At 35.1% G+C, this 16,921-nt stretch overlaps 1 protein-coding gene across 1 annotated transcript in view; it reads left to right on the forward strand.

Moving 5' to 3' along the window:
• ARHGEF38 (Rho guanine nucleotide exchange factor 38) overlaps nt 1–16,921 on the forward strand; it is a 120,752-nt gene that overhangs the window by 80,803 nt on the left and 23,028 nt on the right. Inside the window, exons 5-7 of the mRNA XM_033106284.1 lie at nt 1,620–1,637; nt 10,131–10,330; nt 13,043–13,176. Of these exons, the coding sequence (XP_032962175.1) occupies nt 1,620–1,637; nt 10,131–10,330; nt 13,043–13,176 (352 nt within the window). The remainder of the gene's footprint in view (nt 1–1,619; nt 1,638–10,130; nt 10,331–13,042; nt 13,177–16,921) is intronic.

A 16,921-nucleotide genomic window follows, 5' to 3' on the forward strand; every position in this document is an offset into this window, starting at 1 on the left:
TTGGGGAAATAATGTGAGCTTAAAGGAAATATTGGGCAAGGGGGGTCGTGGCAGTGCAATTTCTTTCGCTGAAGTAAAAGAGTTCTTCAAACAACAGTTAATAATTGCCTAAAATTGTGGCAGCTGCTGATTTTTTTTTTTTAAATTGTAATTCTCTGCTTTATTCCCAACTAGGGCGTCTTGGATTCAGCAGAACCTAATTATTCCAAGATGTGTAGGAATCCCTCCATATAACATGTCTGAAGAGTGAAGAAATAATTGCTTTACCCATATGTATACCATTATTTTCCACATAGAGTACTGGGATTCATTTTTTAAAACTTATTAAGTTCATTAAAATTTGTGAAATTCAGCATAGGTATTTAAAATTGAATTTTTTTCTCAATCATTGACTATGACAAGACTACTATTATGTGATGGGGTCACAACATTTTCTTATATTGAAACATTTACTGTATTCCAAAAGATTGAAAACCAGAGATCAAGGTGATTAGGTGATTAACACAGATTATCACTCTACTTCTCTACATATAGCTTCATGAGGCTTTTAGAGAAAAACTTCCATCTCCCTTGTTCCTGAAATTTAACTTGAATGATTCCCACTTTTTATTGTTAAATAATTAATTTGACAAATGTGTTTTGTGCCCCTGCAATGTTCTCGTCACTTTTTCGGGTACTGGGACTACAGCAGAGAACAAAGCATAAATCCTTGCCCTTGTTGGGATGTGGGTGTGGAGAGAGAGACTAAAGAAGTACATAGTATGTTAGAAAGTGACAAAGCATTATGGAGAGAAAAAAAAGCAAGGAGTGAGGATAAAGAGTCAGTGGGAGATAGAGCGTGGTTTTTAAAAGGTTGGTCAGGGAAGACATCACGAGGAGAAACATTTGAGCAAAGAGCTGAAGGAGATAAGGAGTGAGCCTTATCTGGAGGAAGAGCAATCAGGCAGAAGAACTGCAAGTGCAAAGACCTCCAGGCAGGAGCCTGTCTTCAGGTTTCAGAAAGAGTGAGGAGACCTGGGCAGGTGCCACAGATGGGAGAATAGGGGAACAACAGCAAATGAGATAGAGAGCAGTTGGAAGGAGAAGTGGATCACTACTTTGGAACGACCCAAATTTTACTTGAGCAAAATGGAAGCCACAAAAGCTAGCAGTGCCTAGTGAAAGTTTTTGAGGGAATTCTCTCATTGAATAGGTGAATTGTTTATAATCTACATCACACTATATACAGAGATATTACAGAGCACTGGATAGTCACTAGTTTAGTACTTTTCTGCAAGTCAATTACACTTTCCTTTGTAATCTTGTAATCTCAGTTTCTCCTATTATTATGTTTAATAGATCCTTTTTTTAATGTAAACAAAAATTGACCTTTAAATCCATTTTCAAATGATCAAAATTTACTAACCACAATCTGAATCAAGTTTTCCACCTAATAGGAAGTGTAAAATAAAACTTCAGGGACATGATTATAAAATAATGAGACCAATTCTCTAAAACGTTATGAAAATGACTTATTACTTTATGTTCTGTAATAAAATTTTAAAAGTCTTATAGCACTGGTATATTACCTCAAATATGTGGATTTCCATGAATTTACTTTTTCTTCCCCTCTTTTACAGGAAAATATACATGCAAGAGTAAGTACTTTTGTCTTAATAATAAAATCAAATGTAAAAATCATGAGGAAAAGCTGTTGAATATTTCTATACAAATCAGTATTTTTAGTTTTTACAATTTGTTTATTGCTTTTAATAAGTAAGTCAAAATTTGAAAGGCATTTGCGATAGATGTGACTGGTTTCCTCATTGCCAATTTGTCTGAGATAATCTTACATATCACATTATTATCATGTGTACTTCACTAAACTTTTTAGAAGAATCCTGGGATATAATTTATTTAAATCACAAGTTTTCTGGTGCCAGGAGCTCTTCAGAAACTTCCAATCACACATATATTTAGGAATCTTAATGTGTTCAAAAACACTTTTTCCTAAGAACAACATTAGTCTTAAAAAAAAAGTCTTAGATTAATATCATAATGTTTTTAAAGTTTCCATAGATTAATACACAAAAGATTCTTTATGCATTATAGTAAAATATTGGGTTTCTTCTAATTTGGATTCTTGTATGATTTATAAAGAAAAACTCATACCCATATATGTAGCATGAAAAAGAAATATTAAAATGAAATCGGTCACTAAGACAATATAGAAATTACTTTATAAAAACAACACACACATACACACATTTTGAAAGATGTCCATTTTTATAGAAGAAAAGCATGTCTGGCCTGACTAATACTGAAAGGATGATATTTACTTAAATACAAACTCAAATTTACAGGACTTTAAAAATCATTGTGTTTGGCTTAGCATGGTCAGCAATTAAGTTCCTGAGTTCCTAGTAGGTTTGTGTGTGTGTGTGTGTGTGTGTGTGTGTGTGTGTGTGTGTGTATTCTAAACTCCTGAAAATTTACATCAAGAAATCCAAAATTTACAAAGTAAAAATTATATTAATTTAAGCTGTAAATACCTGTTATTCATGCTTTGGTGCAGAGCAACCATGAGGAAAGAGAGTTCAGAGTGAAGTGGGAGAATTAGGCATCATCCAGCAGACCTGGGGACTAAGGCTTTAAACCTCAGCCAAGTTGAGAAGTTAGTTTTTGACATACCAAACAAGCACCTAGTACTTCTCTAATCATCCAGCTATGTAAATCTCCAGTCCTAGGTACACTGATGCCAGGGGCTCAGGCTTCATAACAAGACAAAAATCCCCTCCCTGCCCTCAACCCCATCCTCATCAATTATCATTGACAAGAAGCCGGTAAGGCCCTGGAGAGCCCAGGACCAAGAGGCCTTCTTTTTCTATTATGTGCACCTTCAAATTCAAATGATCCCAGATTTGGGAACTCATTGAACAAACATACTTATATCTGTTTATAGAATTTGTTTTTCTTTTGAAAGAAACGACTTATAAAGTGAGAGAGCAGGGAGAGAGAGAGAGAGAGAGAGAGAGGGAGAGAGAGAGTCAAAGGAGGAGAATATAGATTCTTTCCATACAGTTAGCACGCACAGGCTCCTCCATACAGAACACTTACAACAAACAGCACATCGTATTGAAATACTTGCCTAAAGAATGGCACTAGCTTTTGTGGAGATCCTGCTGTGTGGGAGTTAGCAGGGAGTGTATGCCCCCTCTAGCTTATTCTATACATCAAACACTGAAAAAGAGGAAGAGCATTCGCAGCATGTGGCTGGAGGAACATCAAAACCACGTCTGCCATGAGCTGTTTTCCTTCCTGTTTCTCTCACTCAGGTCAGAGGCACACAAGCTGCGACACAAAAGGGTAAATGCAATGTCAAGGGCTGTGTAATTGTTAGGCTCCATAGTGACCGAGGCCAGGAATGCTGCAGCCACGAGTGCATTTAGGAGGGGTGGGTTTTTAAATAATTTTTAAAAATTTCCTTACTTATTGGAAACTGAAAATTTTCTGTTTTCTTTTTTCAATCCACATTTTAAAAAATACAGAGAAAGGCAACAATATTTATACCTTCTAAAATGATTACTTTGAATTACAATCACACAAACCCCAAAGACAGTATTAAAATGATGAGAATCATAGAATCCCCCACCAAAAAGTCACCCAAAAAAACATGTGATACAGTCCCATGTTCTAAAGCAAGAAAAACATACCTCTTCTAAATTTAACTATCTCCAAAAATACAGATTTAGATCTTCACGTTTTTACAATTTTACGTATATATATGTTCTCTGTCTGACCAGCTAGTCCAACTTTTGGATCTCCAGGTTTTTATTAATTTCAAAATGTTATAAGTTATTTTCTCTTTTCTTAAGCTTTGTTCTTTCAAAATTATTGAAGAAACACTGCAAAATATAGAAAATTAAAATGAGGAGAGTAAAGACAATTGGTGGTCATATTACAGAGTTAACTATTGTAACATTGTTAAAATGTGAAGTTTCTCATGTCATTGTAATTTTCCCTCTACATACACACATATTAACTAAAATAAGACCTCTATATATTTTTTGTATGTAAACTTGCTACCTCATTCATTAATACATCCTGAACATTTTCCTATATAGTAAACATAAATCTACATTGCTTTATGATTGTGTAATATTCTATCTGATGTAGAGACCATAATTTAGTTTATCAAACCCCTACAGATACTTGAATTGTGTCTACCTGTCTTGTAAAGATTGATGCTATGTGTTCATTCTTATACATGATCTCTGCACAATAATTTGATTATTTTCTTAGGATAAATTTCTAAAAGTGGGATTACTAGATCAAAAGACATTTGATACTTATTGCCAAAAAATTTCAGAAAAGTTGAACTAATTTATATCCCCATTACTCATATATAAGTTGTCCATTTAACTACTACTTGCTAGTACTAGATACAATTAATATTTGTATCTTTACATGTGGAAATGTAATAGGCCAAAAATAGTATTGTGTTGTTTTAATTTTCATTAAGAATGATCTTGGGCATTTTTCATGTGTGTTTGACCATTTGTATTTCACCTCTAGTGAATTATCCTTTTAATCGATTGTTCACATTTATTGAGATGTTCATGTTTTTCTAATAGATTGATAATGGCTCTTTAATTAGCAAGGATATTAACCTTCTTTCTGTCTTATGTTCTATAAATAATTACCAGCTTATCATTTGACTTTTAACATTGTTTATGGCAGATTCTGGTTTTGTTTTTATCTATACAATTTTACAGAGTAAATTTTTAAATAGATTTATCACTTTTTTTCTACTGTGGCTGTTGGAGTTTGTGTAATGCTTAGAAACTCCAAGATTGTTTTTAAAGTGTAATCCTATGGTTTCTTCAAGTTCTTGTACAGTTTCATTTTTAACATTTAAATCTTTGATCTATCTAGAAATTATTTTTGTGTAAAGAGTCCATTTTTATTATTTTTTCTATGTGGCTAGTTGATTATCACAACACCTTATATTGAATAATTCATTTTTATCCACTGAGTAGGAATGTCATGTTAACCATGTACTTAATTTCCATACGTACTTGTGTTTATTCTTCATTTTTTATTTTGTGCTAATCATCTGTCCATATATGTACCCGTACCAAACTGCTTTCATTTTTGCAGCTTTATGTTTGAATACCAGGTATAACAAAGCTCAGCTCAACACTCTTCCTTTTCAGAATTTTCTTGGATATTCTTGCATGTTTCCTTCTTTAAAAAACTTTCTCTTTTTGTGAAAATCATATGTACCATGGTTTAAAAAGCCAAATAGTTCTACAAAATTTAAGAAAAATAGTAGTCCTCTCTTCTTCTACCGGCTCCTAAATGCTCATCATGAGAACACAAGCATTTTCACATCTTTCAGTTGACTATTTTGGAATTTATCTTCATAACGCTGAAAACATGTTTGTTTTTTTTCCTTTTGGGGTATTACTTATGGATTTCCCCCCCTAGAAGCTGCTCGTGCCCACTTACATTCTTCCCATCTCTCCATTCTTCCTACATAGTTACATTGCAATTTGGATGAGATCAATTATCAGTGTTTTAATTATACCTGAGTAAATTTCTTCTCAGAGCTAAACCTTGGAATAAATGATTACTTATTTTTCTGGGGAGATAACTATTGTCTTTTTATTTCTCCTATTTTATTTATTTTCTTTCTGCTAATCATTAATGCCAAACTCATGGCCAGTCATATTTCAAGACACCCAGATGCATTATGTATGCTATCAATTTCATCTCTCTAAAAAAGCCTCTCCCAGAGACTTCTGACCTGTTGAGTTTGGACTGGTGACACTGGGCACAACTGTTTTAGGAACTCCTCTCCCATCATCCTGGAGATTCTCTTTGCCTCTTTCCTGTTTTGAGTAGAGTACATCCTTCAGTAGTTTCTGCTATTCATCAAAGAATGCCTGGGAAGTAAAATTTTAAGAACTTTTATATCCAAAGTATCTTTATTTTACCCTCACACTTGATGTATAGTTTGAATTCTAAATGATATAGAATTCTAAATTGAAAATCATTCATGTTCAGAATTTAATGGTAATTCTTCACTGTTAGAGTTTTCAGTGTTGCTATAAGAAATCTGAAGTTTTTTTTCTGATTCCAAATCATTTGTTTGTACCTGTTTATTTATATGTTTCTCTGAAGGATTGTAGGATCTTCTTCTTCTCCCCGATAATCTGAAGTTCCAGGGTGTGACTCCATTTCATCCATTGTGCTGGGTACTCAGTGAAACCTTTTATTCTGCTAAACCATGTCCTTTACTTGAGTTGTTTCACTGACTATTTCCTCCTCATATGTTCTCTGCTCTCTCTTTATGGGACTCATTGTTTCTATATTAAACCTCCTAGAACACTCTTCTCATTCTCTATAGTTTTCTTCGATTTTCTATCCCTTTCTTTTTTTGTTCTCTCTGGAAAATTCCTGAATATTTTCAACAACATTTCTGAGTTTTTATTTCTGTTATGCTTTAATTTCCAAGAGGTATTACCTTAGTCCTCCAAATGATCTCCTTTATTTATAAAGCACCCTAAGAATTAGGCTGTTTCTTAAACAGGTTTTCCACTAGTTCTTATTTTAATCCCACTTTACTCTCTCCACTTCCAATGTTCTCAGGGACTCTAATTAATGAAACTTTGGATGAATGATTAAATCATTGCCTGTCCATATTACTGGTTCTCTCCAGTCTGCTATATCAATTGCCGTTCATTCATTTCCTTTTCATCTTCAAAAATGTGTTCAATACTTCTTTATTTGTTTTCATAGCTATTTTTAATTTATGGCAAATGGTATTTGTTCATTATTTGTGTAGCAATATACAGTTATCTCTGAAATTTACTTAAGATGTTAACAAAGGAGAATAGATTGAAAAGAAATCAATAATAGTTCAGATGGTTTGTAGCTGCTGTAAAATAAATATTAAATTTAGGATACTTGTGGTCATAAAATAGAGGAAATTCAAAGTAATACAATCAGTAGTTACAGGATTATTTCTTCTTTCTCTCATTTTCTCCCTCTATTTAAGAAATATAGATGTACCTCAAAGTTGAATACCTGATTTGTTCTGTTTTCCACCAGAGCTTTTACATTGTTTAAATGTCATTTTTATTTTCATTGTACAACTGTTTTTTTTGTTTGTTTGTTTGGTTTTGTATTTAATGTGAAGCGTTTTATAGCAAAACTAGGTGCTGCTAAAAGAAAGCCAGCTGTTTTTACTGGACTTTGTAAAATCCCAATAATAATTTGTAATGATATTAGTATAGCTACTTAGGATACTAAATACTTGCGAAAGTATTCATGATAAGACAGAGGAAGATGAAACAGAATTACAAATTAATAGCTACCTTAGTTTTCAGCTCAATATGTATGGGGAATTGTTATGCATTTGGTCACTTTCTGTGGAGGAGGCATGTGACAACTGGCTGCTCGACTGAGCTGGGTTGTATCACACATAGGACTCAACTGTCTCACAGGGAGGGATTAGATGGATGAGTTTTGTGTCACTGAATGTCTGAGGTGTCATTATCTTATAACACATCCTCTATCTTTCCTACCATATTGCTTGTATGTGTGATGTAGATATCAGAACATTATTGCTCATCACTCGGGCAACTGTCCAAAGTCCGTGTCTGAAGACAAAAGTGTCTGGGAGATTTCTCATGTATGAGAAAGGCTTTTTAATATGTGTATCTGTGATGCTTTTAAGAGAAACTAATCATTTATCAATGTTATTATTTTCACTTGAAATGTAAAAGGAAGAGAATAGAACTTTGATGCCAAAGAGTGATGGAAAAAGAAATAGTGATAAGATTTGGTCACAACTAAAAGGCCTAGGTTGGTTTTATGAAATAGCTTGATAAGGAAGAAAGGAGGGTAGCTCAAAGATACAAGGATATTCTTTAATATATCTGGGGATTATTTTTGTAATTTAAAAATTTTAAATATGTGTATAACAATAGGCCACACCAATAAATTATCTTACTAAAACAGTTTTATTTGATTGAATTGTTTGATTATTTTAAATTTTTATGATATTTTCAGAGATTAAATAAACCAATATTTGGTGGTAGTCAAAGGAAAAATTTGGAAGAAATTCTGATCATATTCATATAGATAATATGGTTTCTAGTCAAGTTAATAGCTTCCATATTCCTGACTTGTTATTTAAGGGAATTATTTCTACTTAAGTCTCTAAACTGTTGTATTGTTGAAGAATCTCTGCTAAAGATATATAAAAAAACGTGTCCTTCATATTCAAAGATTCTGCTATTGATGTACCATCAGTTAGAAAATGTTTTCACTTATTATTTTTTCAGTATTCATAATAGATTTACATTTTTTTCCATCTATTTTACCCAGACCTCTTGGAAACTAATAACAACTCTTCCTCTCTCCCTCATTCCTTCTTTGCCACCCTGTCTCCTTATCTCCCTTCACCCTTTTTAAAATAGATTTGGTGCAAATTGGTAGAAGTTTCAAGATAGATCACATTAAAGCAACTCTTTACTCCCTTCCAAACTTTTTTTTATTTTGGTTTTTCTTCTTAAAAAATACTACCTTTTGGTTTGCTTCAGTCTTTGTCTCTATTATGGTATCATCATTTGCTTAACATATGAAGAAAATTCCTCAGCTATTAGGACCATTGTGAATTTTTTAAAAAAATTTCAGTGTAAAATAAAAGCATATTACAGAAAATCTGAGATATCTATCACTTCAGTCTACAAATATTTATTGAGAGAATACTACATGTCATGTCAGAGATATAGTGGTGACAGAGAAACTGAGTACAAACTGATAAATGGAGAAAAAAGATGACTCTAGATAGTGATAAGTGCTATGATGAAAATAAAATGGGGAGATGTGATAGACAGTCACTGGTGTGTGTGTATGTGTGTGTGTGTGTGTGTGTGTATGTGTGTCTGCATGCGGGCATGCACGTATACATGATAATCAAAATTCCTTATTTTCTCATTTATCAAATGAAGAGTTCATTATATGGTCTTTAAGGTGCCTTCAGATCTTTTCTAATAACACAACTTTTCTATTTTGTTCATTTCACTATTAGATTCATTTCACTATTCCAATCATGTAATCTGTTGTCTATCCATATTTGTATTTAAAAAAATACTAATTGAAGATGAAAAATCCACCTATCAGGATTTGAAAACCATGTCTGTATTCTCTATTTACTAAATAAAAAGGAAAACAAATGAATATATCTGCCCACCAGAAGGGACTCATGTTCCTTTTACAGTATCTCTTTATTTGCCTTTTTACATAAAAGGGTTTTGGAAACCATTGCATTCTGGCTGAAAAAAATGAATGACAGTGGATTGGACAATGTCATGACCAAGCCTTCCTGTGAACTACCTTGGCCAGTTGGAATGGCTATGTTCTCATCTCAGTTCTGAAAAGAAGAGTCAGACATAAGGATGCACTTTCATGTTGCTATTTGAAAATCTGTTGGCTGAGTTTTCCACACGGAAAATCATGGAAAGCCATTGTGTGATAGCAATGATTAGTGATAGTGATAGCATTCATAACATTTAGAGAACTGTGGCATTTATCATAAATCTATTTTGAGGACTGTGATAGAACCTCTGAAACATTATAAATGCAATGTCTCAATTTGGCAGAGAAGAGAAGACAATGCTTTCTTTGGACTATACTTGATAAGCCATCTGTTTAGATTTTAAACAGTGGGTTTATTTTCCTCACTGATAATCACAAAAATACTATCGTAAAATGCATTTTTCTTGGTTGTCATGGGAAAATGCATTCTGAAATTACTTCACACTGTTATTATAAGGTTTATTATTTAAAAAAAAAAGAGCTGTAAGTGGAACATGGATGGAAATCATGCTTTGAGTCCTTTCTGATATACTCATTTGTTTTCTTTTAGGTTTTTGTTTAGTAGTAGGATCTTTCAGACTTGCTTCTTCCTGTCATGCATTGCTCTTGCTTTGGTTTAGACATTGCACATAGCCAAATTGGTTGGGGGAAAGGGTATAGAAAAACAGTTTCAGGATTAATCATTAAAAAAAAAAATCATAAAACTGAAAAGGAGTTAAGACAAATGTTTGTAAAACTGATATTACGTATCTCTATTGTAGAGGCAAACCAAACTTACTAGACATGGGCTCCTTGATGATCAAACCAATTCAGCGTGTGATGAAATATCCCCTATTACTGTGCGAACTTCGTAATTCTACCCCTCCCTCTCACCCAGACTTCAGAGCACTGGAGGAAGCCTTTGCTGCAGTGAAAGACATTAATATAAACATAAACGAACTTAAAAGACGGAAAGATTTAGGTAAGAAGAGACGTGATGAATTGTGTATGTTCCATGATTGGAGTGTTCTGTTTATGTTGCTGAGAATCAGAATGTCAAAGTAGTTATTGCAGTTACCATGATCATGATCATTTGCTATCTGGAGTCAGAGGCTAGGGAGGGGATTGTGGTTTTGCCTTGCCAGCTGGGTTCAGAAGATCATGAGCCACAAAAATGACAGTTTTGTATCAAACAGCCTAATACTCAACCTCTTTTAACCCCTGCATGCCTGGCAACTTATTGTGGGCTGAAGATGCCCACAGCATCTCGTCCTCCTCTCACAGGCAGTATGTGTAGTAAGGAGACATGGCAAGGCCAGGTCACGGCAGCAGTGGGAGACGTGGTGGTGTGAGGATCCAGGTGAGGAGACCCAGCTAACACACCAGGCTTATACAAAGAATGGAGATTTTTTCTTCGACAATAACTGCTCCACGAAAGTGAGCAAGCATATTTCTTTCTCAAATTAATAATTATTGTTAACTATTTGTTAGCTAAGATGTAAAATCAGTGTCTAAAGTAGAATGTAGATTTCAAAACAGGAGGCACAGTTACACGGTTCCTGTCATCCTGGATGTAGCTGGGCACTGGGATAGATAGTGGGTCCTGCCTGAGTGTGGTTTGTTCCCATAAGTTTTTAATTGGCTTTGTACTTCTAACATTAAATCTCAAGTCAACACTAAAGCAATGGCAGGACTTTGAAGCTAACTGGTCCCATCACTTCATTTATTTTTATTTTCTAGTTTTTTTTAATTCAAAAAATAGTATGTATTTATACTACTACATGCAAATGATAAAGAAGGGCATAGAGTAAAGATTAAAAGTTGTAGAATAAAAGACACCATAAACAAAATGGAAAGACAGCCCATAGACAAAGGATTACTATCTAGAATATATAATTATTGATATTAAATCAATAATAAAAATATTTTAATACAAAAAATGTTAATAAAAAAGCAATTCACAGAGAGACCAATATGGTTTTAAACACTAAGCTTCACTAATAATCGGGAAATGTGAATTAAAATCTCAGCGACATATGATTCCCAGCCTATCAGATTGATAACAAGATTTTTAATGGATAATATTAAGTGCTAAATCTCAATATGCAGGTGAGAATGCAAACTGGAATCATCACTTTGGAGAACAATTTGACAATACTACAGTTGAAGATTCATACACCCAAGACCCAGAAAATCAGTTTCTAGATACTTGAGAAACTTTCCCATATGCTCAGAGAAAGGTATATTAATAATTAGCATAATGGATACACTGTGATTATGCACTATGACATGAGAACAAAAAAATATAAAAATTAGTTAGAGTACATATGTGATTTAGATAAATCAAAACAATGCTGAGGTGTGTTTTTTAATATATATAGTAAATCAGCAAGTGACAGAAGAACATATGCAATTTGGTACCATTTTAAAAAAGATTGAAATCATTCAAATAATATGACTGCATACATACACAATAAAGGCAAAAAAATAGATATAGGTATAATTAATCCATTACTCAGGATCACAATTCCCTGTAAGGATTAACAACAGGGATTAGAGAAGCCTCACTTATTGCGTGATTTTTTTTTAATAAAAAGATTGGAAACAAGGCAAAATTAATATTTGACAAAGTTGTTACATTACTCTTTTTATTTTTGTGTTTGCTTAAAATATTTCAAAGTTTTAAAGAGAAAATACTTTCCTCTCCTATGATTGTAGTTTGCATAGCTAAGATTTTATTAAGTTTTCTTTAGACTTTCTATGTCTTTTTTTCTATTTTCTCCCTTCTCTCTCTCCTCACTCTCTCTCCCTTTTTCCTTTGCTCCTACATGTATAGTATGACAGTTGGCTGTGTTGTTTTTTATTTTAAACTTAATCATATGTCATGAACATTCTTCCCGTTAATATGGCCTTCTTTTTAATAGCTCCCTGGTATTCCACGTATGAGTTTGTCATAATTTATTAAACTATTCCTCTAGGATAAACTTTTTGATTGTTTCCAATAGTTTGCTATTAGAAATAATGCTGTAGCTAACAAAACTTTGTATGTTTATGTAAAGCAGATTTCTGTGCATGGACTTCTTGGTCATAGACTACAAATATTTAAATTTTTTAAGATTCTGCCCAAAACTGCATTGGTTAAATCCTCATCAACAGTGTATAGAATTGCCCAGCTCTCCGCACCCTTACTAAAAAGGAATGTTAGGAATATTTAACACTTTGAACAATAAAAGGGGTGAATATGATTTTAAAGTTAAAAAAGTAAGCTCAGAGAGGTGACTCAACTAAGCCTAGATCTCTCTGCTAGTGGGGATCTACTCTAGGAGGAGGTCTCCTTAGTGTGAATGTCTTTTCATTAGTTATGTCTTGATGCTTCGTTCTTGAGATCCCAGATAGCAAATGTATTACCTAAGAGTGAAAGAGGTTTTTTCCAGTATCCAGGATTTCTCCACTGTGGGAGGTAATTGAACCTTGGACTTTAAGGCGCTCAGCCCTTGGAGAGCTGGGTTTCTGAAGGTCGATGGGGTGGGCAGCTGGGACAGTGGAGCTGGAGCATATTACATTTGCAACAGAGGGCCAAAAATCATATAGATTTTTATCTTAAATATAAATATTGATCTTGAATACTGTGGATGAAACATACACTTTCTATGATGCGTGTGTCCAGATGTATTATTGCATTTTTCCATTTCAGTTCTAAAATACAAGAAGAATGATGAGGATGAATCACTTAAAGATAAGTTGTCTAAACTAAATATTCATTCAATTAGCAAGAAATCAAAAAGAGTGACAAATCATCTTAAGATTCTGACCAGAGGAGACTCACAGGTAATTTTTCTTCTTGGGCCACATACATTTTCCTGGGGAACATGAATGCTGATGTTTTTGTGAGGTTTTGTTTTGTTGTAATCACAGCTATTTCTAGAACACAGAATCAAGGTAATTGCCCGATGCTGTTCCTTTCTCCTCTCTCTCTGTCTCTCTTTTAGACAAAATGGACTGAGGGTGGCTTTGACATTATCTTAGGTGTGGTGCTTCCACTCAGGAAACAGACAAAACAGAGATAAGGACAAAAGGACAGGACTCAACAAGGTTTGTCCCACGAGTCCTGACATTCACCATGGACCAACACCTAATCTCAGCCAAGGCAATGGCCAACTTTCATCCGTCTTATTTCTGCTTTTTAAAAAAATCTCACTTTCCTTTAGGGGTCCCTTGATGTTTATCTTATTTTTATTTCACCTATGATAAAAAGTATTTAGGTGATTTTTTTACCCCTTATCCCCTTTCTCACCTACGCCCCCACCAGATGCACATTATATTACTGAGTAATTGTTTTGTGTCAGCTGCTTAGCACCTGACTTGAACCACTTTCATCTCAACCCCTAATAAGTAATGGATAGATTAGCAAAGGCTCTCAAACTTTGATGTGCGTAAGAATTACCTGAGGAGCTTGCTAAAACACAGATTTCAGGGTTCCACCTGGTTCAAGGGTGCAACCTAGAAGTCTGTATTTTTACAGACTTTTTTTTTTAAAGTGTCTTGAAGCTAAATGACCTTGAAGTAAGTGATCAATGAAATACACTTTGAGAATCACAAGATAGAAAATTCATGGCTTGGAGGTGGTAATACAGTGGGCTTCTAACCAAAGCAACCAACAAACTCATAGATACAGACAAGAGAATGGTGTTTACCAGAAGAAAAGGCAGGATGGTGGGGGTAGGATGAAGCGGGTAAAAGGGGTGAAATATATCATGACAGAAGGAGTCTAGACTTTGGGTGGTGAGCACATGATGGAGTATATAGACTTTGTATTATAAAGTTGTACACCTGAAACTTATATAATGTTATTAACCAACGTTATTCCAGGATATTTAATAATTTTTTTTTAAGTAGGCAGAACGGTTCTTAAGATACTATACAGTACTTTTTTCTTCCTTCTCATTTACCTGAATTCAACCCTTATTGTGTTAACATCTTTAACTAAGGTTTCTAATTTGAACTAGAGGCAACTGTATGGTAGTTCAGTATGGGTTTTCGATGGTTCATTCTATCTACCTCACTCTTTAGGTGCTGTGTTCTTTTTTTCCCCTTCTTCTATCATTTCTGTAGTTTTCTGACCATTAAGCTACAACTGGCCTCTTCCTCCTCTGAATGCCTAACAAATTACTGAGTGTATCCTAGTCACGGCACTGTTAACATTTGCAGGAATCAGCAAAGGGCAGAAATTAAGAACAAAGTATTTGAAATCATCCAGATCTCAGCTTGAATCTCACTCCTGTCACTTAATAAATATTTGTCTTTGGGCACATAACTTAAATTCAATGTCATCACCGTACATTGGGGATTATACTAGGACCTAATACATGGAGGGGTTGTGAGGATTACATGAAGTGATGCATATAAAGAAAGTACCAAACACAGTGTGTAAACACTCAGTACATATTGGCATCATCATTGTGGGGACAGAGCCCCAGAAAGCAGTTTCCAGGCTCTCGGCCTCATGTGGAAAGGTGCTGGCTCAGGTAGTAGATGGCCGTCAGCTGTGGCTGGTTGGCCGTCAGCTGTAACGATTGAGCCATTGGCCACTAATATAACTGCCGCGGCTATGGAGGGAAGTCGAGGAGAGAGGAGGAGACTGAAGGAGACTGGAGGAGAGTGGAGGAGAGTCGGTCGGTTGGCAGCAAAGTGGACAGCAGGTCGCACGTCGTGTAAACCCAGCCTCCAGTGAGACCATAGTGGTATGACTTCCCTACCTATGGCTCCGTGGGTGTTCCTTTTTGGCCTAGCCATATCCTGCGTTCTTGTGTGGGGAGCGGGACCAGAGACCCTGCCTGACACCCCGCATGACAATCATTGTCGTCATTATCATCATTATTTTATATCATTGTCTTGTGTTGTCATTTACCTTTTAATGTGTAGACTTCTTACTTCCCATGTGGATATAAACTTCTTTATGCATGGTATAGTCATCAGGTCTTTTACTTTCTGTATTTTATGATGTTTTGACATCTTTAGAAGCTTACTGTCTGAGGAGAGATGCCCTGCCCAGGGCTAGCTTGTTATTAAAAATAATGAAGGGCTCAGCTGAAATCACTTCTTTGATATGCAAGCCAACCAATCCTGAGTCTATAGCCCCAATTACCCACTTATCTAACTCACACATCAAGCCAACAATATTCTTGCGCCTTACACCCCAGGGCCAGCCAGGTACCAAGGAATTAGAGACCATTCCCACCCCTCATCCCTGTAGCCCCAAGCCCAGGGGAATTATTCGAATTGACTAATCCTAAATTATGTACCCTGTTCCAGCTGTTTCTTCAGGATTTCCCACAAAAACTCAAATAAAGACTCTGGTCTAGACTTTCCCACTGTTCCTTCTTGCTACCTAACCAAGACTTAGTGACAACAACGTGGCCCTGCATTAAGACCTCTCCTCTTGATATGAAGCTATAACGTGGGAAGTTTGGGACATTTATTGTGTGTGGTTATAGATCAGGGAAAGGAAAATCAAGACATTTCAACTAAAGACAGCAATAATAAAATTGAATTGGGAATTCATTTGGGAAGAGACTGTAGCCTCCATAAACATGTGTACACATCATGCAAACAATTCTCCCATACTTTTTGGAAAGTTGCTTTTGACTCAAGACAATTCTATTGAGGAACATCAGGCAGGTCTTAATTCTGGGGAAGCTTTTTGTAGAAGCTGTTATATACTTTAACATGTTTATCACCAACTTCTGATATTTTTCAATTGTGAACTGTAAGTGAATCATAGTTAAAGTGGCTTGGGAGGATATTAACTAAGTTTTCTCCTTAATCTTTTGAGAGGATGTCCTGTCAGCAGTGAAACATTTCACTGTTAATCAGAAAATCAGCTGCATAGGCTGGACTGTAGAAAAGATAAATCTCAAATCAGTCAATTTTGCACTTGTCAGCAGCTCAAGGGAAATATTCAGTGGAGTTAGGATGTAGAACTATTACCCAAGAGGAAGATTCTATTCAATTCATCACACATGTATTGAACTCTTAGGTACCAGACACTGTATTCGAGAGGGAATACAAAGAGGTTCTGAATTCAGACCACTTGGGTTTGAATCCTGGTTCTACCTATTAACATGGGCAAATTTAACTTCCTATATTAGGGTAAAGGGTAAGCTGTCACAGAGAGATTCCAAAACATAAGCTTAAGTCAGCTTGCCATTTATTTCTGTCTCTTATAATAGTCCTGAGATGTGAGTTCAGACGGACTCTGCTGCCTCAGATCCTTCAGGAACCAAGTTCTCCCCAATTTTGTGCTGTGCCGTTCCCTAAACATATTGTCTTCATCTGCCTGTTTGAAGTTGGGTTACTGCCATGTCTTCATTCAAGTGCCAAGACAGTGTTTTAAGGCCAAGATTCAGAAATGAAACACATCACTTTCACTCACATCTTATTTACTCAAACCTAGTTCTAAGGGCAGAGCCAGCTGCCAGGGACTCTGGAAAGGCATAGCAGCTATGTGTCCAACTTAAACTAGAGGTGCAGGTTCTATCAGTAAATAGGTGGCAGGTAAAACATGAACAATATC

The sequence above is a fragment of the Rhinolophus ferrumequinum genome, chromosome 5 (genome assembly GCF_004115265.2).
Source record: "Rhinolophus ferrumequinum isolate MPI-CBG mRhiFer1 chromosome 5, mRhiFer1_v1.p, whole genome shotgun sequence".
In the NCBI taxonomy this organism is placed as follows: Eukaryota; Metazoa; Chordata; class Mammalia; order Chiroptera; family Rhinolophidae; genus Rhinolophus; species Rhinolophus ferrumequinum.